This window comes from Alligator mississippiensis, chromosome 6 (genome assembly GCF_030867095.1).
Source record: "Alligator mississippiensis isolate rAllMis1 chromosome 6, rAllMis1, whole genome shotgun sequence".
In the NCBI taxonomy this organism is placed as follows: Eukaryota; Metazoa; Chordata; order Crocodylia; family Alligatoridae; genus Alligator; species Alligator mississippiensis.
Window position 1 is genome coordinate 4324675 of NC_081829.1, and position 24870 is coordinate 4349544.

At 47.4% G+C, this 24870-nt stretch overlaps 1 protein-coding gene and 1 long non-coding RNA gene across 4 annotated transcripts; both read left to right on the top strand.

The window, feature by feature from the left end:
• Nucleotides 1–3804: 3804 nt before the first annotated feature.
• Nucleotides 3805–7376, top strand: LOC109286024 (uncharacterized). 2 transcript variants are annotated; one of them, XR_002093952.2, is made up of 4 exons: nucleotides 3805–4105; nucleotides 4964–5075; nucleotides 5615–5761; nucleotides 6225–7376. It is a non-coding gene; the product is annotated as an uncharacterized LOC109286024 (long non-coding RNA). The 2 variants fall into 2 exon arrangements; XR_009462921.1 differs by having other exon boundaries at nucleotides 5615–7376.
• A 4199-nt stretch (nucleotides 7377–11575) lies between these two features.
• IL22RA1 (interleukin 22 receptor subunit alpha 1) lies at nucleotides 11576–24073 on the top strand. 2 transcript variants are annotated; one of them, XM_014605706.3, is made up of 7 exons: nucleotides 11576–12177; nucleotides 14547–14685; nucleotides 17629–17810; nucleotides 18973–19148; nucleotides 19580–19718; nucleotides 20960–21081; nucleotides 21983–24073. In XM_014605706.3, exons 1-7 carry the CDS (start codon nucleotides 12135–12137, stop codon nucleotides 22955–22957), a joined length of 1776 nt encoding a protein of 591 aa, XP_014461192.1. In that variant the 5' UTR covers nucleotides 11576–12134; the 3' UTR covers nucleotides 22958–24073. The 2 variants fall into 2 exon arrangements, with proteins under 2 accessions (XP_014461192.1, XP_014461186.1); XM_014605700.3 differs by having other exon boundaries at nucleotides 19583–19718.
• The last annotated feature ends 797 nt before the right edge of the window (nucleotides 24074–24870 follow it).

The window sequence follows — 24870 nt, forward strand, 5'->3', positions numbered from 1 at the left end:
TAGCAGGCTGAAGCCTGCCATTGGCTTGCACAGGAGCATGGGATGCCCCAGGGCAGCCAGGCTGAGTCTTTAGAACCAGGGTCAGACCATTTCCACCGGTACGGATCAAAGGGAGCTCTTGTGATGTCAGTGCAGCTCCTCTGGATTTTCCCCAGGGTGTCAGTGAGACCAGACTCTAACCTGGACTATGTACATCTTCTGATGAGGCTCCGATTTGCCCTTTCGGGCACTGAGTGAAAACCTGACCACACAGTCTTTCAGGGACACTTCCTTGAGAAAGCAATGCTCTCTTGTAGAAACAGAGTCCCAAGGATGTGTCTTGGTGCCCAGGACATGGCTTGGCCCATTGACAGAATCACATTGAACTCAGAGGATTGAGCTGGCTGGGCCCCCAAAGCAGATGGAGAAGAGTGGGTGTGTGATGCCTGCACATTTGTGTCCGCTGGGCTGAATCTGAAAGGTTCTCTTGGAAGGACGAGGGAAGTGAATACTTGGCAGTTTTTAAGACATAACCCACTCCCAAGCCCCAGAAACACTTTGTGTCTAGCAAGTCGTTGCAAAGTGTTTGAGGTGTTTCTGAACTGGGAACCTGCCCCACCAGCTTGGTTTTTCTTTTATTATCTCAGCTCCAGTGAGTTGTGCTCTGAGCAAAACATAAAATCAGCGGTAACTGTGCAGTGATCAAGCAGGCAGCAAAGGAGATGGAAACTTGAGTGTCCAGTCAGTGCCTCTTGACTAGCAGTCATGAGCTTTCTCTCTGTCTCCTATACAGAAGTCCAAAAACCATTCCAGTCAGGATGCTGAGGAGGAACAGAGCATCCGAGCCACCTATGTGGAGATCCTGGAAAATCTGGATGTCTCAATCAGTGGCATGAGCCAAGTAGGTGACCAGTTGCTGCTCTTGCATTATCAATGTATGTCTCTTCATCCCCTGTACCTCTCCACTAGGCAATTCTCTGCATTGGCAGGGTAATGAAGATAGATCATGGCCAACGCTGGCCATGAATTATGGAGCAAGCTGCTGCCATGTAAGGAATGACATACAACACCCCAACTGGAAGGAATCCCTGTGCTGACATGGCTTCCTCATTCTCTCTCCTTGCTCTGCTCATTCTTCTCTGAAATTGAGACTTGCTTGGCCTGTGTTAGAGCAGGGTTTCAGAGATCAGCTATTCCTGAGAGAGGAACATGAGGTCACAGGTGAGGGAAGGACCCTCAAGTAGGTGGGTCATTGGTCAAGAAGAGGAGATTGTGGGAACAGGCCTGTCATGGTGTGGAGACTCAGGGAACTGGGCATCCTTCATTGTCCATTCCTTTGCTCATCACACATGGTTTATCTCTTTCTTTGGAGTGCGTGGGGGAGGCATCTGGGACTCATATTGTTCATCCACTGTCTGCTGCTGTTTACCCATGTCCATGGTAGAAAGAATAAGTCACAGCAAGATTAGAAAGTTTTGTAGATAGCTCTGTCCCTGCACAAAAGAACAAACCTTTGTCAGTACAGCATCCAAGTGAGAGCCTCAGCCAGGACTTGGTCTCCTTGTGTGCCTGTTTTAACTTATCCTGGGGTGCAGCTTGACTGTGTTCATTAGGCCTGTGCGAAGTGGCTAGTATTCACTTTGGATCTGGATTCGGCTGATTCAGGGGACAGTGATTCGATTCAGTGATTTGAATCACTGACCCAAATCGATTCGGCTGAATCTGATTTGGAGATTCAGCTGCTGCCGAATCAGCCAAATCTCCAAATCACACGGGCAGCACCTGGTGAGTAGGGGCTTTTTTTTAAACAACTGGGAGCTGGGGCCAGGTGGGGCAGCCATGGGGGGGCCTGGGACAGTGGACAGGGGTTGGTGGGCATTTGGTGGGGGGGCTCGGGGAGCAGGCAGGGGATGGGGCCTGGCAGGGTTCCCCCCATAGTCCCCTCCTAACCTCCTCCAGGCCCTGCTCCCCCGCCCCCACTTACCAGCATGGAGTCCGGACCCAGTTCCCTGCTGCGGCCAGCGGGAACTGCTCAAATTGCTGAAGCTCTCTGAATTTTTTCCAAATCAATTCAGAGAGGTTCGAATCGATTTAGACCTTTTAACTGGTCCCCTGAATTGGGCTGAATCTCCTCCAAATTGAATCAGCATCCAAAGCTTCGCACAGCCCTAGTGTTCGTGTTGGGTTGCTCTCTCCATTGAAGACCGGTGGAATGTTCGAGCATGGGATTCACCTCTTGCACATGCACCAAGTCGTCCTAGGGCAGAAGCTTATGCACAGCACAACTCTTTAATATCACTCTTGAACTCTGGGGTTCAGTGCAGTTTCCCTTCTTTCTATTTGTCTCCAGGTCACTGGAAAATACTTTCCATCCAGCCAGGCCCTTGACTTTGTGGGGAGCATAATGGACGGCATGCTGTGCTTGTTGGTCCTAAGCTGAGCATCCACACAGGCAAAAGGCCAAAACTAGCTTCTTAAAACCACCCCCAGATATTGATATTTGTTGGGGTGTCTGCGTGAGCATGTGGGTTAATGTCAGGCAGAAATAGGTCCTGTGCGACACATGCAATTAGATTGTAGGTGTGTGCACATGGGCAGGGGAATGGCTGAGGGTGTGTGGGATGGTTGGTGTCTGTGCACATGTCGCGGTGTCCACTTTCACCCCAAGTAGGGTCATAGGGATGTGCTCACTTCTCAGGATCAACCGGAGGCAGCAGTGTCGGGACACTGGTCCCTTAAAGCAAGGAATTTCTAAGATGGTAGCAAATTGACAAACTGTGGGAGTGGTTGGTTTGGATTGTGCTGGCTGACTGAGAAAGGGGCCCTTGTTCTTGTTATCTTCCCTCCCAGTGCTGGACATCCTGGGCACCATTTTTATCCAGATGCTGACAATCCAGGAAAGGTCTGTGAGAGGCTTTCTGCTGGAAGGCGTTTTCATTCTTGCTGGCTTCCATCTAGAGGCAGTGACCAGCAGCCTCCTTAGAAAGCCTCTGCCAATGTACAGGTACTTGCCACTCCCTACCTCTTGTGCCTGGTGGCACACACACATCCCACAGCCTGGCACAGCCCACAGAGTTTCAAGTCAGTTGCAGATCCTTTGGGACAACTTGGTAAGAGTCAATGTCCTACTGCGTTTGCGCAGAAATTTCAGGATTGTGCCTAATGGGATTGGCAGATAACATCACTGTGCCCCAACCCTGTCCTAGAACAGAAGAGCCCTGGGCCTTTGCTTCCATGTCCTATTGCTTCATGACATCACAGACGTATCCGCAGCTCATATGTAATTTGTGTTAAATTGCAGTGACACATCTGAGCTCCGCAGGGCCTTGAGTGGAAATGATTTCCTCACCCTCCACATACTACTCTTGCTCATGAGCAAGATTCAACATCCAGCCAGCACAGACAGGAGCTCAGTTGAGGACACAGCAACCCTTGGACCTCGAGCAGTAAGTGACAGCCCAGACCCAGGTCTGTTGGTTCCCCCTTGAGGGCTAGAGTCCTGGTTCTCAAGAGCTTGAGGTAGGATGCCAGGCTGTGGGGCAGGCTTTTCTACCCTGCTCTCCTGTCCCCCAGTCACTCCCGCTCTTCCATCAGCAGCAGAAACACAGCAGCTTCATGCTACGTGGCTGACTGACTCCATGAGACTTTGGAACTAGAAACTCCTGTAACCGAGAGGCTCCTTCTGCTTTGCAGCTCTCTGTTCAAGCTGCTGGTGCCCCTGCACTTCTCAGGCAGAAGTGCAGGGGTGTGACTGAGAAGGGAGTGACTGGGAGTGCAGGGATGTGACTGGGAAGGGAGCCAAGTGCTAAGGGAGCTGCTGCCAGAGCTGTTCTGTGCTCTCCTGGATGTGAGGAAGAAACCTTTAGACTTGGAGTTATGGATTCCCAGGTGTCTTCCCCAGGCTGACTCTGGTCTTCTCTATCTCTTCAGGCAAGATGTACATCTTTGGAGATGCTAACCACCATCCACTCCGGCCCAGTGCTGAGGGAGCTGCTCCCAGAGATCCTCTGTGCTCTTCTGGAGCAAGTTGGCCACACTGTGGGCAGGACATGCCAATGCCCACAGGGAGCGTCCGGAGGAGGCAGATGCAGAAGGGGCAGCTGTGAGCAGTGGGCAACCCTTGCAGGTAAGGAGTAGGCTGAGCCTGCTTTCACAGGTTTGGCCTCACTTCAGGCTAGCTGCCTGCAGGGTGTTCTTGGCCTTGCCAAGGGCTGTGCTGAGCTGTCTTGATCCTGGCAGCTGAAAGAAGCAGGGGGTTGTCTGAGAAGGGCAGAGTCTGAAATGTTAAGGCTGGGAGGGCCTATTTGTTCCTCCAATCTGAGCTCCTCTGAGACAGGCCAGGCAGTTTCAGCCCAGGGAGGGAAAAATAGCTGCCCAATTCTTTCTGTAGTGCATTTGGCTTGGGAGAGTGTCCATGCATCCCTTCTGGCTTCCAGCACTGATTAGTGCAAGGCCCTGCCCTCCCTGTCCCTGTCAGGGGATTGCAAGGCGTCAAAACGAATGGCAGCATCGGTCTGATCTGAGCTGCCTGCCTTGCGCAGCAAGTGTCTGAGTAATGGACCTCCCGAGTGACAGGGAGTTTTGGTTCTGCTCTGGCCGCAGCATCTCGTTGCAGTCTGTAAATCTAGGCCTTCTCTCTCCCTGGCTTTCTATGGAGAACCTGGCCTGTGCCATATCTAAGGGCCTTGGGGAGGGAGTAGCCAGAGCCTTCTGCAAAGGGGGAACTTGGTCACTCCTTGAGGGCTCCCAGACACACCATGAGGGGGTATGCCAGCTGGCTAGGTAAGAGAGGCAGGCTGGATTGCACCTGTGCTCTAGGCAGCAGGATGAGTGGTGGAGGGGGAACTGTCCATGCTGAACCCACACGGTTGTGTGGAGCTGGAGACATGGAGCTTGTGCTCCAAGAGACGATAGCTGCCACCTCAGAGCAACTGAGTGTTGGCAGTGCCCGGCTGGTCCCAGAACTAGTGGTTTTCTCTTGCAGGGCTCTGCTCCTGTTGGGCATTATAACACCCAAATTCATAGGGCAGGTCCTGCAGTGGGTCACTTCCACAACTGAAAACCTGCGTGTTACTGGTACGGCCTTCATCAGCCAGGTAAGGCCCCATAGAGAATGAGCAGTTCAATGAAAAGGCTGCTGTTTGCTGTGCTCTTTCCCTGGGGAGCCCCCTTCCTAGGAGGGAGGATCACTGGAGGCAATTGAGAGGTTTCTCTTCGGTCCTTGCCCCTGCATTGCCACTTCTGCCGTATGAGAAGGAGAGGCAGACAAGGATTTCCTTACTGACCTCCCCCTGCTGAGCCCTGGTCTGAGCCAGCAGCTCCGAGTTTGGTGCTAACTAGTGCATCTTCTATATCCATCCAGCATCCCAGGAAAACACTGCTCTAAAGCAAGCAGTGTCCCAATCTACTCACATTGGCATCATCTCTCTCACTTAGACTAAGCCCCTGTCTTCGTGATTTGCCTGGCTCTAAGCAAACAAGCCTCCCCATGTCCATCAGGACAGCACCGTGTGCTGAGGCTGTTCCTCACGGTGTTCTGTGGGATTCTGCTCTGGCACAGGTTACTTTTCTGCTGCAGGGATGGGCTGTTGGGAATGACTGTGCTGGATCTCACAGACACATTGATTTCTTTTAGCTTATATGTGACCCCACCATCAAAGAGCAGAAGCTCCTGAAGCCAGTGATTCGTTTACTTCAACAGTGAGCCAGGGACTCTAATAACCTGGTTCGGCAGATGGCAGCCAGAGGACTGGGCAATATACTTTATGGTGCCCTGGAGCAGGTGAGGTTGAAATCCCTCTGCAATCTCTAGGATGCACGACCTTACTGAGCCCATCTTGAAACTCCTTGGGCTTGTCTTCCTCCTGGGAAAGAGGCTGCGCTCCCCTGCATGTCCACCTGCTGCTGGAGTTCCTGCCACCCCAGCTTGTCAGGGAAGGCTGGGTCCATGCTCGGCCTGCCCCTGTGCTCAGGGTGCAGAGAGGCTCCTGGTGCCCTTTACACCTCCACTCCAGCCCAGGGAGAGAGGCAGGTTTCTGTGGTTTAGCAGAGAAGTTGGGAGCAGCCTGTGTGTCCTGGCTCACAGCCCTTTACTCAGACCATGAGACCCAACAGTAAATGTGTTGGCTACAACCCACCTGTGATGGCAAACACAGCACAGCGGGGCTAAAGACCTGCCTCCAGGCTGAGTTCTCCTTGTGCCCTGACCATGGGAAGCTGATCTGTTCTCTCTGCTGTGTGTTTAGGCATCATTATGGAGTATGCTACCCCAGGGAGTGCCAAATGGATAGATGTTACCCACCTGCTGAGCTGTAAGTCAGAAATCCAGCCCCTGTACTTCCCTTCTGGAGCCCAGAAGGAGCTGAAAAGAGCAGGGACTGACCCCTCCTCCTGCTTTGGAGCCCAGTGCATCCACTCTGCCCTGAGAATAACCTAAGAGAGCCTTGCCCCACCAAGGCAGCGCACATTCCCCTGGAGTAGCAGGGCACAGCAAGGAGGAGCTGAATCCATGCATCTCCTGCCTGTCCTGCCCAGGTCCCTCCCCAGCCACAGCTGCCCAGGCTCTGGCCTCCCTTGGCTTCCTGGGGTCCCTTAGGTTGGGGAAAATTGTAACCACTGGGTGCCACTGCCAATCCTACCCTGAGCAGCCTGTCTGTCAGATCCTTTCATCAGGTCCAAACCAATATGAACCAGGCCTGTTCCACACCAGGTCTGAATGCCCAGTCACATCCCGTTGGCAATGGCAGCTCTTGGGAAGGTTTCTGCTGAGGAAGGCAGGAGAATCTTGTCAGTGGAAGCTGCTGAGGATCTCAACCTTCCGCCATGGGCAGCAAATCTGCTCAGTGCCCAGCAGAACCAGCATCTCCCCTCAGCTGGCAATGCAGGAAGCTCCCAATGGAGGAGTCACAGCCACATCTGTGTGGGAGAGTTTCTGTAGCTGGGACCCAGAGGGACCACAAGTCTGTGGCTATTCGAGGCACTGGTGATGAGATGAAAGAAGCAACACTGCATCCATTGTGCACTGCCCACCCGCACATCACGCCTGAGCCCCGTTCCCCAGGGATGACCTTGCTCTGGCGCTGCCAGCACGTGTGACCAGTGTTCCCCTGAGGTGGAAGCGTCTATTCATTAACGTCTCCCTCTCTCCTTCCGGCTCTGCAAACTCTGGAAAAGGACACATCTCAGGAGGTCCAAGTCACAGAGGTCCAAGTCACATCTCAGGTCACAGAGGCCATTTCTAAAATCCCTTGGGGCAGGCCATTGCAAAAGGAGGAAAACCGTGGGCGTACCCTGCCCCATATCATTTCATCACTTTGTTTGTGTGCCTGAGGCCCTGCTCCATGTAAAAGCGAGCTCCCGTGTGTGTATGTGTTTGATAATAAATTGTGATCTGCGTTCTTCTGGCTATTGTTGCTTCTCTCCTCCTGAACACAGCAGAGAGAGGAGGGTGAAGCCTTGTAGCTTCGGGAGTGTGTGTCTGCTTGGTTTGGGCTTTATGGTCAGGTTTGGGTATCTTGCCTTTTGGCGGGGTTGTGTGGGCAGTGAGCTGGGCACTGCTGCTGAGGGCACAGGTGCTACCACATGTTAACCAGGAGGTGGGGCTCTGCTGGGCAGACAGGCTAGGGAGAGATGTTCAGGGAAGTTATGGGAGGATAGATTGAGTTAAAATGGTCACCTGATCTAACTTAGTTCACCCAGGTGCGGACCTTACACTTAGACTGACTTAACTAGGGATCTAATTGTGAACTGTACAGAAGTTCAGGAAGTTTAGATTGGTTTAAAAATGGCCAACAAGGTTCAAAGTTAACCCTACTTCTAAAGCGGTTTAACTTAGCTCAGGCCTGACAAGACCGATCTAACTGAACTTCTGTGAAGTTCCCAGCCAGCTCCGGGGCTGCTCTTTTCCTAGCCCCCACCCCCTGACCCCAGGTTATTTTTAGCCCTCTAACTCCTGCCCCCATGCCACCACTCATGGACTATCCAGCCACCCTAGACTGGCAAACCCTAGACAGCGGCAGTGGGGCACAGAGCCCATCCCATAACAGCAACCTGCCTCTGCCCTGCAGACAAATCTGGGGGGCATGTGCCCCCTGGGCCTCTCCCAAGGTGTACACAGTGGTGGGAGCCCCCCTGCACTCCTGGACAAGGCTCCTGGGCTCTGAGCATCCCACAACCTACCCTGGGGCCCCATTCACCCCAGCCCCTGCCCCTGCCAGTGTCCCCAGAGAATAAGCATTGGCATCTGTGTTCTTTCTGAAGGGGGTTTTGAAACACAGGTAGGGCAGGCATGAGCAGGCACAAGCTCAGCTGGGCAGGAAATGGGATTTCTGATTACAAATAATAAACAGAGATCTAAAAATGCTTCCTCTTCTGCATCAGGATGAAACTGTGACCTGAGGAAATGTAGTACAGTAGTCCTGTCACTGCAGGCTGGGAGATCCTGAATCCAGCTCCACCCTAGCCACAGATTCTCTGAAGCTGGTGCCTCTCTAAACAGGCTCCCTGACCCTGTGCCACACTCAGAGAGAGACTCTGGGCTGGGATGCTCTGCAATTACACATTAGATGGTCATCTTTGCTCTGAAAAGCCTTTGTTTTCCAAGGGGCATTTTGCCCATACTGCGGAAGGGAAGTTAGCCTTGTAGACAGAGCACAAGGCCCAGCAGTCAGAACTCCTGGGCGTTCTTGGTTCACAAGTTATTGGGCTCAGTACAGTTAATTACTGCAAACTGAGTGACCTTTTCTGGCTTGTGCTAGGCAGGAGGCCAGAGCTGCTAATCACAATCAAGCCTTCTAGCCTTAAAATCTATCAACAGCAAAATCTGCAGAACACAGGATTTCTTGCCCTTTCCCCCTTTGGTGCCAAGTTCTAAGCGGTGTCCCACATGAAAGCTGTGCTTTAAATGCCACTTGTTCCATTATAAAGATTTCATTTTAAAAAATCAGCTAAAATTCAATATCTTCCATGTATCAGGTATCCAGATTCTAGTCATATTGCTCGAAAGGAAAAAGCAATCAGGACTCATGGTAATAATCTTTCATTACGCCAACCAGACTTTTGCAAAAAAAGTCTTTAATTTCAGGCTTTATCGAGTTGCAAGCTTTATCGAAGATATCAAATTTTAGACGATTTTTAAAAATGAAATCTTCATAATTTTACAAGGAGGAAGCAAGTTTGACCACCTGAAACCTGAGCTCCTGCTTCTGCCTTTCTTGGAGGCAATTTGCATCATCACAGAGCCTGACCACAGAGCTCAGAGACACCTCGCCAGGTAAGAAATGCCTTCCCAGGAGAGCACTCTATCTGCTTACTCCTCTGCGAAACATGAAACACCACAACCAGAAGGACGTATGACTACATCCTGCTTCCCACCACACAACTTCAAGGTAAACAGACTATTCCAACTTTTGCCTGAGTCTAATCTGCATCTAAAACAAACTGTTCCAAACAGGAGATTTTACCACACCTTCAACTCACCTATGAAACATGGACTTTCATTTCTACCCAGGAGAACTTTTACAATCTTTTCTCCGATGCCTGAAGAAGGGTGTTTGTGCGCGGCCCCTGGGAGGGAGAGGGGTTTCACCCTGACTCCCTCTCCGCAGAGGGGCCCAGAAGGCCGTTGCCTGCGGGCTGCGGTTTTTTTTTGCAAAAATCTAGTTGGTCTAATAAAAGGTATCACCTCTACCACGAGTTTTGATTGCTTCTTTCTCTAGACCAATACAGCTACAACCTGGATACCTGAGAGTGTGAATTAGGCACACTTTTAGAGAACCCCACAACTCACATCTCTGCACTGTTAGACACCTAAATACTTTTAAACAGATCTGGCTTTGCCTACCTGAAGAGAAACCTATTGTGAGAGGGCAGGAATGGGGGTAGAAATAAGCAAAGTAGGTGGTATTCTCAAAGCCTTTCAGATGATGACAGAATTACAGAGAACCAGTGCAATCACCTTCATCCATGTACTAATAAGGGTCAGGACCAGTGACAAGCGGCTGTCAACATAGGATGGTAACTGGAATTCTGAGGGGAAGAAAGATGGAAACAATTTTGCAGGCTTCAGCCAGGGGACACCTTAACAAAGGCCCTATCTGATGAGACACGCTGTGCTGATGAATAGATGGGTCTTGTTTAATGAACCTGATGGCACAGTGAGATAAAAGAGATGCAAAAGATTTTCAGTGCAGCAGGGGCACTGCCTGGCCATGGGCCACAGCTTGCATCTTATTCATGGAAACTCATGGTTGTCATGTGAGGCCACAGATGATAAGAACAGGACAGGTGTAGTGCTCATCTTTAAGAAAGGGAAGGAGGAGGACCTGGGGAATTACTGACCAGTCAGTTGGACCTTGACAACAGGAAAGATCATATGGCAGGACCTCAAAGAATCTTTTTCTAAGCACCTGGAGGAGAACAAGGTGATCAGGAACAGCCAGCATGAATTCATCATTGGGAAGCTAAGGAAATACAGACTAGACAGAAGTACTGTAAGGTGAATACACAACTGGTTGGATCATCATGCTGAACTAGAAGTCAACAATGACTTAAGGTCCAGTTGGAAGGAGGTATCAACTGGGATTCCCCAGGGGCCTGTCCTGGGCCCAGTATTGATTAATATTGCCATTAATGGTTTGGAGGATTAGCCTGAGCACACATTTAACAAATTTGCAAATGACATCAAGTTGGGTGGAATTCCAGACACTGGAGGGTAGGGCTCAACTTCAGAATGACCTGGACAGACTGGAGAGAGTGTCCAAACTCGACTAAATAATATTTAATAAGGACAAGGGCAAAGTTCTGCACTTAGGATGGAACAACTGCAAGCACAAATACGGACTGGGGAACAGCAGGCTAAGCTACAGTGCTGCAAAAATAAAAGATCTGAGGGTCACAGTAGTTTATAATCTGAATATGAGCCAACAATGTGCTCTTGTTGCAAAAAAGCCAAGAGCATACTGGGTTGTATGAACAGGAATGTCACTTGCAAGTCAAAGGAAGCGATTCTCCTACTCTGTTCATCACTGCTGAGGCCTCATCTAGAGTTCTATGTCCAGTTTTGGGCCCTGCACTTCAAGAAAGATGTGGACAAATTAGAGAGTCCAGCAAAGATCAACCAAAATTATTAGAAGTCTGAGAAATACAACTTACTAGGAAAAGCTGAAAGAACTAGGATTGTTTAGTCTAGAGAAGAGAAGACTGAGGTGGGATTTGATAATGATCTTCTAATACCTGAAGGATGGTTATAAAGATGATGGATGTAGACTATTCTCTGTGGCTGCAGGAGATAGGACTAGGAGCAATGGTCCCCTTAAAATTCACGTGCAGTGACGGGGGAGCTCCCACACCACAGACTATGCCTGTGAACTTTCCCAGGGTTAGAGTCTTTTAGGTTAGATGAAGACTGTGCTACTCATCAGGCCCACAGCACCAAAAAGTTGAGCACCACTGATGTAAAAAGCAGGGCAGGGAAGCACCTGAAAGACTAACCATTAATATAGAGGTCAAGACACACTGTTGTAGTTCAGATTCCAACCAGGAGGGGGAAGGGCTCAGCATGTACATTAGCTAGAACAACATCAGAGCTTGTGAACTGGGAGCGTGGGTGACTTCTGGTTTAAGGAAGCACCCAAAGGTGCTTCTCAACGAACAAGGAGCATTGTTTGCAATGGTTATACAATTCCACACATGCGCACACACAGGTTTTACCTTTTAAAGTATGAGAGAGCGGAGTCACCAGACCAGAAAAACAAGGTTCAGAAGTGGGAAAGGCTGGCAAGGATTTCTAGGTGGGAAGTTCCTTATCAGGGAGCAGGCTGCTGGCTCTAGTTCAGAAACCTGAGAATCTACTAGCCCGCCAGTTCCTGCACCTTTGCACTGAGGTGTGTGTACCCAGCGGGCGAAAGGCATCGGGAGCTCAACTGCTTCCTCTCACACACATACCTGCACACGCACAGAGAGGCGCACAAACGCAGAGTTGGCATGGTGAGCTAGCTCAAATGTGAATGCAAACAGGCCAGTAGTTTTGCAGCCTGTTACGGGGTAACCAGCATAGACCAAACTCAAAGCAGCAAGGAGTTTTCATCCTTCAGAAGTGCTTCACCTGGGCTGGGGAACCACTGCCCGAGCTTGCGTTCCAGCTTGCAGAGTTATTCATGAAGAAGGCTCTGATCTTTTGGACCATATGTTCCCTGTTAGGTAAGTACTGGCTTTTGCTTCTTTTCAACCAGAGGCTTTACTAACCTTGATTGTTCAGCTGTAGCAGGATTAGCCTAGCAAGGCTGGGTCCCACAGAACAGGTGGCAGTCACTTGACTCGCTTGGAATGAGACACAGATAGTTAGCTCCTCTCCAGACTGCTTTTTATGCTCTTTGCAAACAGGGTTATTTGCTAGCTAGTTATTTCCACAGGGCCCCTGGAGTGTCCCGTGCTGTACGGATTCATAAACAGATGACTTGATCCCTACCTTTTGGAGCTCCCGTGGGCTTGATCCCAAGCCTGTCAAAATCAATGAAAGACAGCAATAACTGACTTCATTAGGTTTTAGATCTGAGCCCAGGAAAGCAGGGAAATGCAGGGAAAGGGGCAAGAGAAAACACTAGGGGCGCATGGGTGTTTCAGACTGGGGAACATTTGGGACTGCACCCTGCCCACGTGGGCTCCTCCAATACCTGTGTTACCGCAGCTTTGTGATACAGCAGTGCCCTAGCCAGGATCGTTGTGCTGACACTCTTGGCATGAGGCTGAATGGCAGCACCAGTCAGGGCAGAATTTGCTTGGTCCGAGGCCCAGCTCCACTTCCTTATCACGCATTGTGAATACGTTTCCTTGTTGCTTTGGCTCCATCTTCTGTTTGCAGGCCACCTCCTTTCCATGGAACCACACCTTTCATGCCCTTGGTGATATGACAGCAATGTGCCCAAACCCATATAACCTGGCAATCAGGATTGAGAGCTGGATCCAGACCTTGTGCCTGGATTCTCTTCACACACGCAGTGGTGTTTACGCTGGCAGAACCCTACTGACACAGAGGCAGCTGGGGGTTAGGCATGAGATAGGAGGCAGGAACTGTTGTGTGTTAGTGCTGGCTCTGCCACAAACTCTCCGTGATGTTTGCCCAGTCAAAAACTTCCCCTGACTCTCAGTTTCCTCATCTGTAAAATGGGTTTGCTGCTAATTGACAACCATACAGGGGTTTATTTAGGCCAAATTGTTCCAAAACACTCACCAATTCTGATGGCCTGACAATTTAAAGGCATAATTTTTTCACACGTGCAGAAAGTCCCCAGTGCAGCTGAACTGGGTGGGAGGAGGCTCTGGGTGATCAACAGTTCTGAAAACTGAGGGCACACTGAGTGTCCAGAACTGAGACACTTGGGCTTACAGGCTGCTTTTGAAAATGTTGCCTTGCAGAGCTAAGACTGGCTTCCAGCTCTATTCTAACTCTAAAAACAAACCCCCAAATGTAGGAATGGTTCAGAATATATTCTGGCTACTTCTGCATAGTTGGATGGGAAAGAAATTAAAATGGTTTGGGAATGCAAAAGAAAAACAGTGATCTGCTTCAGATTTCAAAGAAAACTTCTCCATCCCAAATGCTCTCGTTTTTTTTAGGAGGTGCCTATAACAGACCAATTAAAAAAAACCTACAAGACTAAGTTTTAAAAAATGAGTAGGGATTTTTGGGTGCCTAACTTTCAAGGTTTTAAAGAAGCCTGATTTTCAGCATGTGCTGAATACGTGCCCTCTGAAAATTAGGCCTCTCTAAAATGTCCCAGGTTTTGGGACCTAAAATCACCAACTACTTTTGAAAACACAGGCCACCGCACCTAGAGGACCAGTGGAGGCATACTGTGTAAGTGATGCATCTCTGAGGAAGACAGACAAACGCAAGGGCCAAAATCAGCAAAACTGACTGCATTCCAAAATCTCAGGTGGAACAAATAAGCCGAAGGAAAACTTTGCATTGTATGTTTGCATGAGGGTAACCACAAGACAGGAGCCAAAAGGCATGGAAATATTTGTCTCAAAGCGCTGTTCAAAGCCTAGAGGCTCGTGCCAGTGTTCTTCTCAGTTGATGCGCAGAGGCAGAGCCAACTTTTTTGAGCACGTTCACAAGGGAAAACTGACTTCCATGGCTGCAAAGCCTAGGCTGGAGAAATCTCTGAGCCCAGGGCAGTCACCAGAATACACATGGGCAGAGAATTATCTGCCTTTATGCAGACACTCCCAGGCCAGAGTCCATTTTTCAGGCTGTTCAGTGATTCCTCTGAGTAACACTCGCTATATAATCATCCTGTATTTAGCATTATAGACAATCCATGCTCCTCTCAGCAAGAGAAGTTCATTGGCCTCTACCCTGGCCTAATGCCAACCCAGAGCCAAACCCCTGATGCTCAGCTCACCTCCAGTTAGTGTAAGCAAGAAAATCTAGTTTTCGCTCTTTGACCCACTGATACATACTGCATCCATGCCTGGGACAGCCTTTGAAACCCGTGTCAAAGCTGGAAACCCCTGGGTTGTGACATGGATCCTGCATTTTAGTAATAGCTCCTTTGTTCCCCCAGGCTGTCTGACTGCAGAGAGATCACCACTTCTGCTTCTCAAACATGCAAACTTTTTTTCTACAAACTTCGAGAACATCCTGAAGTGGGAAACTGAAGGCGAGATACCTCCAGGCACAGTGTACAATGTCCAGTATAAACAGTACGTAGGGTTTGTGTCTTCCTTGGTGACTTGTTTGAACAGGTTGTAAGACCAATGCTTCCTGAGAAAAAAGGCCTGAGCTAGAAAAGCGGGCTTGGCTGCTAATTGCTGCTTGCTTTACTGCCACCAAAATGGCTGTTTGGAACAGAACCTAAGCAAAAGAACAGGGTCTTGGAGTTCATCTCAGCTGAAAGGTGACCTTATGTCAGGGGTGGGCAATTATTTTGGGCAGAGGGCCACTTACTCAGTTTTGGCAAGCCATTGAGGGCCGCATGACAGGCAGCCCAGGGCAGATAAATATTAATTTTCTAAATTTTTTAGGGGCCCTGCGGTCCACATCTGGCCCCCCCCGGCAACATTTTGCCTAGCCCTGCCATATGTTAAGAAAAGTCACTAAGCTGCTCTGGAGACAAAAGTATGGCCCAGCTGACAATGGGCAATGGGCTGGAAGCTAGCAGCCTGGGCATGCAGTCCCAGTCCCTGTTCTGCCATTCACCGGTATCCCTTCTCTCTCTCTCTCTCAGTTACCTTGTTGGTAAAATGCAAATAATGCTAGTGACCTGCCTTTAACAAGTGATTTGAGCTACAGAGATGAGGAATGGGCTGTAACAAGTAAAACACTGTTTAAGAGGGGAAACAGTTGGAAAACCTGGGCAAAAGCATGATTTCAGCAATATCCAGAAACTTGGCTTCATGAAATTGTGTACTCCTTTTTCAGCCAATTCTAATGGGCTCATAACTTCTTCCCCTCAAACCCCAGAAGAGTTTAACAGTGCACTCAGGAGGGATGTTTGAGAGCCAGATTTGAAACACGGCAAATAGTTCTACACCAGCCGCACACACAGGGACTTTGCATTATTGTCAGTTTTCCTGCAAGCCTGCTTTCTGCTCCCAGAGAAGAGCTCGTGTTTCTGCCCCCCTTTAACTGGATATGCCGTGCCTTCTCCAGCCCAGCAAGGGAGACTCCCTCGGCCTAACAGAGCAGGCAAAAAATGCCAGGTGAAGTGATTCTTTGACAAGAAGACTCCTTCAAAGGTCAGCTGTTGCTTCCCACAAACCATGAGAGTCCCAAGGATTCACAGGACCCAAGTGGCTTCTCTGCATTTTGCACAAATGGCAACAGAACATTTCAACATGACAATTTGGGGCAAAATTAGAAACAGGGCATACAAGTCCTGGCTCCCAGGCTACCCTCCACTGCAGGCTTGTAACAGCAGGCAACACCTTCTGCAGGCAGGACTCATCCAGATTTTATAATCAGGCATGAGAAGCAAGGGGCAGCTTATTAAATTTTTAGTACCCAGCTGTTCTTTAATTATAACAATCAATGCAAAAGCAGCAGGGAGCTGGAACAGCTGCCCTTGGATCAGGAGGAGGAGGAGGGAAAGGCACGGCTGCCCTTTGTTTGGAGGGAACTGAGAAGTAAGATAAGTCTGCCTTGAACAAATGACAATCTTAGGATCTGGGCCTGGTGGGATTATGGAGAGGCCTCAGGAGGGTGTTGGTTCCTGCTAGCTAGACCCATCCTTTCCTTTTAATTCCATCCAGGAAGAGCACACCTCAACTGCTGAAACTTCCTTAGCCTGATGAAGGGTTTTTGAACCCGAAAACTTGCTTAAAAATTGTTCTCCAACCATTTAGTTGGTCTAATAAAAGATATCAGATTCACCCAAATAACCTTGTCATCCTTTGCTTTAAGCACTCCGAAAGAATCTCCCACCTGCCCGTGTTCTGGGATGAGAACCACACACTGCTCCTTTGCTAACGTCACTGGCCCATATGCAGAAAAACAGCAACCCCTGGGTTCTGAGAACTACAGCTGCTTTACTTTGGGGTACATCTCAGGTCTGCCATCCCAAGCGCAAAGGCAGCTGGAGCGATGAGGGATCTAAAAACTAGGGACAGACATTCAAAAAGCCTGAGTCTGAATTGATTCGTGGAGTACCAGAACCTAGCAAACCAGCTGCCTGTGCTTGTGGGCATATATTTGGGGTCCAGCTGTGTCCTGGGCAGGTTGCAAACATCCAGTGAGACCTGTACAGTGCTTAAGGTTATTGTATGGCTAAGGGAACAATAAGGGTTTTCTGTCTGGTTTTGTTTTGGAAACACAGACAGATCAAAGAAAGACATTTATTTGCAGATCAGTCTGAAACTTTTTTTTCTGGTTTGTCTCACTGAAGTGAAAACCAAGAAAATGTTGTTTTGGTGCAGATGAAAGAATCTTTTTTGGGCATTTTTAGCCCTTTATTTTAACATTAAATTTAGCTAAAATTAATCTGGAAATATGGTTAATGAAATGCCAAATTGTTTCATTTAAAAATGTGGAAGCAACCTGTTTTTAAAAAGCACTTTACTTGCTGCAAAAACTTATTTTCCTTTTTTTTAAACTCTTGGCCCAAGCCAGCACCAATAGCAAAGAGTTTCAGTGAAATGCAACTGCAGTTTTTGGTGAAGGAAGTATTCAGTTTGAAAAATGCTGCCTACTTCAATACCTTTGCCCCAGCAGAGTATGTGAACTACCTATATTTACTACTGCCTCTTGCATTTACAAACCATCAGTAACACAAAGGTACGACTGTCAGTAGAAGATGTAAGAAAAGTGACTGGCTCTCATCAGAATCTGAAAAAAGGACTTTTAAAAGACCCAGAAATTATGCCCCAAGTATGCATACTGATTCATTCATAGATGGTTCGAAACCACTTTGAGTCTGGAATCTATGTCATCTGGGTCCTGGATTGGCTACTGACTTTGGGGTGAGTCATTTCCTTTCTGTGCCTCGGTTTCTCCATCTGTATAATGGCAGAGGTGGAAATGACACTTCACATGCACACTGTGAGGCAGAGTGCACTCATGCTTATAAAATTCAGTTCTTAAATATTTAGGGACTATATAGGATTGATTTCATATGGCAGATTGAAAGCATTCACTTTGTCTTCTCTAAGATACGGGGAGACAGAATGGCTCAACAAAACCGAGTGCCAGAACATCTCACAGCCCTTTTGTAACCTCTCGCATGAGACGGAAAACTACATTGAGCCCTACTACGCCAGAGTGCAGGCCATGGCACCGAACGGCTACTTCTCGGACTGGGTCTGCTCCCAGAGATTTACACCTGAACACGATAGTAAGTGGCTCTGTGGAATCCATTGACACTTGCAGGCTCCGTCCTGCTGCCATTTGCAGTGACCAGTGTTGCAAGCCCAGATTTGTCTACAGGAACAAGGTTGCCAGCTTTTCAACTCTGAAAGGGACTGTGCTGCTGGAGGTGGGGGGGAGGAGGGGGCTGGGAGTATGAGAAGGTGCTAAGGCCTACCCTGAAGTTTGTAGCCAAAGTGATGCTAGAGAAAAGACATCTGTGGCCTGCTTTGAAGGAATAGAGCAGTGGTTCCCAAACTAGAGATCACAGTCCCAAATGGGTCCTGAAATGCTACTGGCAAAATCAGGCTTGTACCACAAGGTGTGGTTGTAAACCTAGGATTGGGGTTGCATACCTAGAAAGTTTGGGAACAGCTGGGAGAGAGGAAATACAAGGGACAACAAAGATGGGCTTGATGGGGAGCCTACAAGCAGCCAGTGACCTGTCCCTGGAGGCTGTGAGATAACAGAGCTCTTGGTGGTTAGGATCAGCAGCCAGGCTTATGCTGCACGCTTCAAGTGCCAAACCCCAGAGCGCATCTCTGTCACTGATGTGCAGTTTAACCTTGGGCAAGTGCCTCAGCGTCTCTGTACTTCAATTCTCCTTTTCGTAACATTGGGAGAATGATGACTATGTCTGGTTCATGGAGGCATTTGAACACAATGCTTGGGAAGAAGACTGAGAGCCTTCCACAAACACACTACAAAAGAGCCACATGATAGCCTTAATTATTAAAATATTCTTTTCACCGAAGCACAACACAGCTGAATTTATACTATATATCAAGGCCATTCACTTGACTTTTTAAGGCTTGTGGTATCAAAGAGCTAATGCAGGCTGCTTTCAAATTATATGGTCATGGGCTGAATTAAACCTTACCCTAACTGCTGGGTGTAACACCTGCAATTCATTAACCATAAGCATAAAATGCAGTCAAGCTCCTTTGTGGGACAGAGCCACAGGCATGACTGGTTGAGGAGTTAGCTATACAGGCCAAAGTGTGAAAGCCATACAGGGGTCTCAAGTCCATCTGGCATATCTAGATGGTACAACATTTTAGCCAAAAATAGTGATATTCACCACATAGATGTGCCAGTAACTCATCACCTTCAATCTCATTAAATTACTTTTCCTGCTTTATCATTTCTAGCTAATATTGGGGCACCAGAGGTGAAGTATATTCCTAATGTTCGATCCATAAAGTTTCTCATTCAGCCTCCCTACATACCACTCAAGGACAAAGATGACCACCGGCGAACTGTTGAGGACATCTATACCGCTGCTAAGTACCATATGACAATTTTCAGCCAAAGCACTCGACAAGAGGTAAATCGTGACCACTAACTTTTGGCTTTGGTAAAACCTGGCATGAATAAGACATCAAAATCAATGCATGGTGAATGGGGTTTCTGATAAACAAAAGAATTTTCAAAGGAGAGATCAGATCTGTCATTATTCCTTTCAAGTGTCAGCAACCCAAACCCAACTTCTGGGCTTCCACATGAGAGCCAAAATGTGAAACTGTGATGTGGTTTCATTGCCTCCAGAAAGTGAAATGCAAAAAGTGAACAGTATAATCATGAAATAAAATACCAGGTGGTTCTAAACTTAGGAGTTATTGGTAAATGAGTCTGGTAAGGATTGCATTTGTAAAGTTATGAGATGCATGTTGAATTTTGCAAGTCGAATCAAAGTAGTTTTATAATTTAGCCTCTCTAAAGTACAGATCTTTCTTTCCTTTCTTTCCTTTCTTTAAGCAGTGGACAAAGACTGAAGACAACAAAGAATTTGAAGTTTTCCACTTGGAACCAGACACTGGATATAATGGGACAATATATATCGATTACTTACAGAAAAGGAGCAAATCCCAAGTGTTTGAGGCTAGAACACTGCCAGGTTAGGCTACTAAATCTGCGCCTCTGAATTACAGGTTCCATTGAGATATCAAGTACATATTATGGGCAAGATTTTCTGCTGGTGTAAACTGGTATAGTTCCACTACAGCCACTGGAACTATATTGACTTTCCCAGCTTAGAATCTAGGTCTGTGAGTCTTTCAGGGCCACATACCTGTGGGTCCGGTACCTTAATACTGATTGCTATTCACCTGGGCAAAGGTTGCACAAGCTGACATGTAAGGAAAAGGCATTGATCGTGATCATGACCCTGATCCTATTGGCCAGTGATTCTACAGCTGCGATCAGAGGAACACTGCAGGCCTGTATAGCACTAGCAATTGGCCCAAAGAGAAGTAAATGGGTCCATGGTGCTGACCTATCTGCTCATTTCCCTTTGGACTGTCAAACTGGCCACGAAAGAAGCTAAAATAAATGAAATATTTCCCTGCTGTTACTCTCGTATGTAAGTCATTACTGGAGTAGACTTGGAGACACTCCAAGGAAAGATCATCCATGTGATCACCCATAAATAGGAGTGAGTGGAGGTGATTGTAATGGGTGGAGAGATGTGGTGTTCACAGGACACCCTCTTATTTAAGTAATGTTTTCATACTAAGTAATAATTGTTAGGGAGCATTAGTTAACGTTCTAATTCTCTGCCAGAGTTGTTTATTAGTTGGTCTGATTTATATACCTGTATGTCTGTTTGCTCCATTACCAAAGGACATTTTTAGCTCCTTGTTTCTCATCAGCATCTCATAAATTTTCTGGACTGTATTTTTAAGATTTTTGACTGGTGAATGAGCTACAAAGAGTTTCACTTCCTTGATTGCAGCTTATCAGGGGCACATGAACATGAGCAACCAAATTATGGCTGTTATTCTCTGAACTGTATTCCAAAGTACCCGCTAGTGAATGATTCATGGTTTTGTTTTTAAAATGTACTTTCACTTGGGGCAATAAGAGGTGGCTGTGGAGTGATGGGCATGTTCAGTCTAGAGGAGACGTTGCAATTGAGTTTTAAAAAAGAGAGCGATCGGTTATTCTCGGCAGTTCATGAGAAACGAACAGGATGTTTTGGTCATAATTAGCAATAATAGGGAGTCTAGTGCTTAATGGCACAATTAAGTCTTAAGAGTTCTAAACTTAAGAATTCTATTGGACTAGATTGCCAATAAATTACTTCCAGTCTCTCTCTCTGGAATTAAATGTTGTGGACTTTTTTCCCCCACTGACCAGATAATACCTGGCTGCTCTACTGTTTTGGATCACTTATATTCGCTGCTGGTTTGCTGTTTGCTGCAACATGTTATATGATATATATGTATGTGAAACAACACACTGCACAGCCAAAGTCTTTGGTAAGTGTCCTCAAGTCATGGCAGTAAATCCCTAAAATGCTTAATAGAATAATGATATCACCAACTGAAGAAGATAACTGTATAGCAGAAGTAACTATATGAGGCATTTGTTAGTCTCCCATGGCAAGGCAGTCTGGTGAGCCTACACAGAAAAGATTTCTCTGTGTCATGGAGAAATGCAGACTGCTAGGGTAGCACAGATGTTAGCAGGTCTGAAGAATCTGAGTTAGGCTAGAAAACTAAGGAAGCAGGGTTTTTTTTCTGAGAAGAAGGCAGGGTTTGAGGTAAGCTGCCAGAAGATGTCAAAAATCAGGGTTTCCGTTTTCATTTGTCTTTATAACCAGAACTTTCAAAAGCCCCTACCTAGTGACTCTGGGTGCCTGACTGGCCAGAATTTAAAGAGACTCGATTTTAGGAAAAATGGGTGCTCACTACTTTCTGAAAATTGGGCACCATTAATGATATAGCAAGTTGTGGAGCTCAAAATGAAGGCACCCCAAATCACTGGCCACTAGTCACTTTTGGAATCTTTTGCCCACTTCTCTAGCCCTAGCCCAAAGCAGTATTGGTAGTCCTGCATGGTAAGGTAGTAGTCCTGCAGGGCAATCCATTTCCATGTTCTGGGGTTGAAGCAAATCACTGCACAGGAAAGGAAAGAATTTTCTCCTTCACATCCAGGATTGTGCAGTTGTTCTGCATTGTGAGGCAGGATGCTTGCCTTCTAGTGAAGCGTCATTGTGAGAGGTAGGATCCCAGAGCTCCTGGGTCCGTGGATCAGATCCAGCAAAGCAGATCACAAGGTCCTATTAACGTTTTTTCAAAGGGATTTTGCTCTAATATAAAGCAACCCCTGAAAATTCACGGGCTCAATGTAACTGATTTAATATTTGTCTTGCTACAGGATTTCAAAGGGATTCCACCTTTCCAGCCTCTCACGCTCACAGTGGAGCATATTTCATGCAAACCTGCTTTGCTCACCTCAGACGTGTCATTACCAAGCATTAGCCTGTGTCTGGAGCAGCCACATTCATTTGGTTCACCAGAAACTGCCTATCAACAGCAAGCCAAAATGTCAGCATCCCAGCCCATTGCTCAGCTGCCTGACTGGGCCGGGGATTTTCCTTCCAAGAGAGTAACCGAGGACAGCTTACCATGTAAAACAAAGAACAGACCTCTGGCCCCGACCTATGGGGTCTGCCTTGAAGACACAAACCAGACAATGAAGGATGTTTCCCCTGAGAGGTTTGTCTGTGGCAAATTTATAACCCAGACTCCAAGCAGGACATCGTCTAAAGAAACCTACAGGGAGCAGAGCCCAGCGCTGGTGGAGAAAACATTATGGGAGAGCAATGATATAAGGGGGCCAGCCTTCTTGTTGGGAAGCACAGGGCAAGCCCAGCAGCTTCAATTCCAGGTGAACAGGGACAAAGCTGAGCTGTATGCACCTCAGCTACCTTTGTCTTTGCTGGAAGGAGGAGGAGGTTACAGACAGCAGACTGTGGAACTGCTGCCTTTACTGTCCTCCATGACACTGGACACAAACTTTGTCCCAGAAACTGGAACTCTGTTGCCTTTATCCTCACCCTGTCACCATTCAGTTGGTACCTGTGATCTCCCTGGAGAAGACAGCGCACTGCGCAAGATGCGATTAGATTCATTGTCACATTCAGAAGACAAACCGCCGCCCCCAGACTTGCAAACAACATATGTGCTAAGAACAGCAAAAGAGTCAGCCTGCACAGACCTGAGCAGCACTGCAACTCAGGCCTCTGGCTCAGCCCAGAACAGTGACATGTCCCTCACTATGTTCTTCAGAGACTTGGATTTAAAGTTACAGTGGGAGCATGCATTCGATGAAAACACACTGGTGTGCTAGCAAAGTGATGAATGATATCTAAGAGCTAGATTCTGCCAACCTGATTTGCAATGGTAGTGTCTTTTTCTGCACATAGTACCACTGAAATAAATATAACTGTGGAGTAAGGCACTGGTCAGCATGTCTACATGGGTTTGAATCTGTCACCAAGTTTCCACAGCATGCTCATTATTATGCTATTATAGGCATAGGTTTCTTTAATGTCATTGCTTCCAGGAACTCTCCATTGTGTTTGCACTTTAATAATACCTCTATATTTTTTAGACATTTCCAGATTCAAATTCAGCCCACTTTAAAACCCGCAACAGGGCTGAAACTCCAACCCCAGACTCAGCAGTCTCAAATATGAGGAGAGTTTGGAGCAGAATCCACTTTACAGAGTTGAGTCCTGTCTTTCAGCACCAAGCCCCAGATCTACATATGCCCAAACCTTGGGGAGATTCAGATGTAAAGGAGTGCAAGGCTCAAAACAAGCCTTGTTCAGATGGGCTCTCACGCTCCATCATTTCTCAGATGCTGATAAGGGACATAATAGTTTTAGATCATGCAGATGGATACTATCCAAGGGGGGCTGACCAGAGCATCTTGTGCAACCTCACATAAGAACAGTGTACACTTGGCTAGGGTCAGTGTAACATCAGTTTAATACCTAGCACATCGTCCTCCCTCCTGAACTTGTAGAAGTGACTTAATTATCTGGTGTGTATTCTCCAAGTTCAATGTTTGTGCCTTAAATGAGGACTGACCAGTGAAGACTAACTAAAGAAAGGCGGCATCACACGGATGGCTGCTACTGCTGTACTGCTGGTTTGTTGCAACTGTTTCTATCAATACTTGTAGGTAAACATTTGCAAGAGGATACTCTAATTAGTCTGTGTACAATCCAACCCCTTATCTCCAGCCAGGATCCTATCTTCTTTCAGCAGATTTTTCTTGTTGTGTTTCCTTGCACTTCTCACTGGCCTGGGAAATGAAGTGAGGAGCTAATAATCAGTAGCATTAAGAACTGGAGCTTCGAATAATACTGCACTGCACTTGTGTCTCTCTTGTACAATATAAACTTTTTTATGTTGTTCCTTTTATCAAGTAAATTAAGATTACTAATTTTCATACTAAGCCACGGTTGTCTTATCTTCATTTTATATGATTTCTGCGTTATCACCTGGTGTGTGCAATAGTTACAGTTCTAAACCACAAATGGGAAGGGTTTCGTGCTATAAGACTCAAACTGGAAACACCTAGGCAGAGTTAACATAAGTGTATGTTAAGCCATAGGCCCATGGAGCCAAGACCCTGGTAACCCCAGTTTAAAAGGGCCACTAGACCCTTCAGCAGGGTGAGCACAGACACTGAAGGGTGCAAAATGAAGAGGGAACCACAGGACAAGCACACAGATGAGTCAAAAGCCACATGCTCAGGCACAATCCCTGTGATATCTGCCACGTGATTAATTAACACAGTGCCCAGGGCTTCCATAATCCTTAAAACAGCCAAGGACAATACAAGCCCTGGCCCACTTCAGGTAAATACATAAAATGCTATGCAGTGAATCCCTGTGTGTGTATTTGCCAGGGGGCACATCTACCTGCTTTGTGTCAAGGATAAAAGATCGTTTGTCACCTCTTCTAAAACTTGAGGGATTTTCTCTGCTTTCTATAGCCAAAAAGGTCCTCGTCACCACCCTAACCCTCTCAAATGATGGGCAGAATATGCTGGCTGTCCAAGTCCCTGCAATGCATAGGCAGCTCCTGGTATGTTGTTGGTGGCAATCCCTTGATTTGAGATGATTGCTGCCACAGCTCATTGATGGGTCCTGAGGTGATTTAAGAGCCCAATCTTTGAGCCACAGATCCATCTACAGAAGTTGCAGGTTTTTCTGCAGGGGAGACGTAAGCTGCAGGCAGGGATTCCTC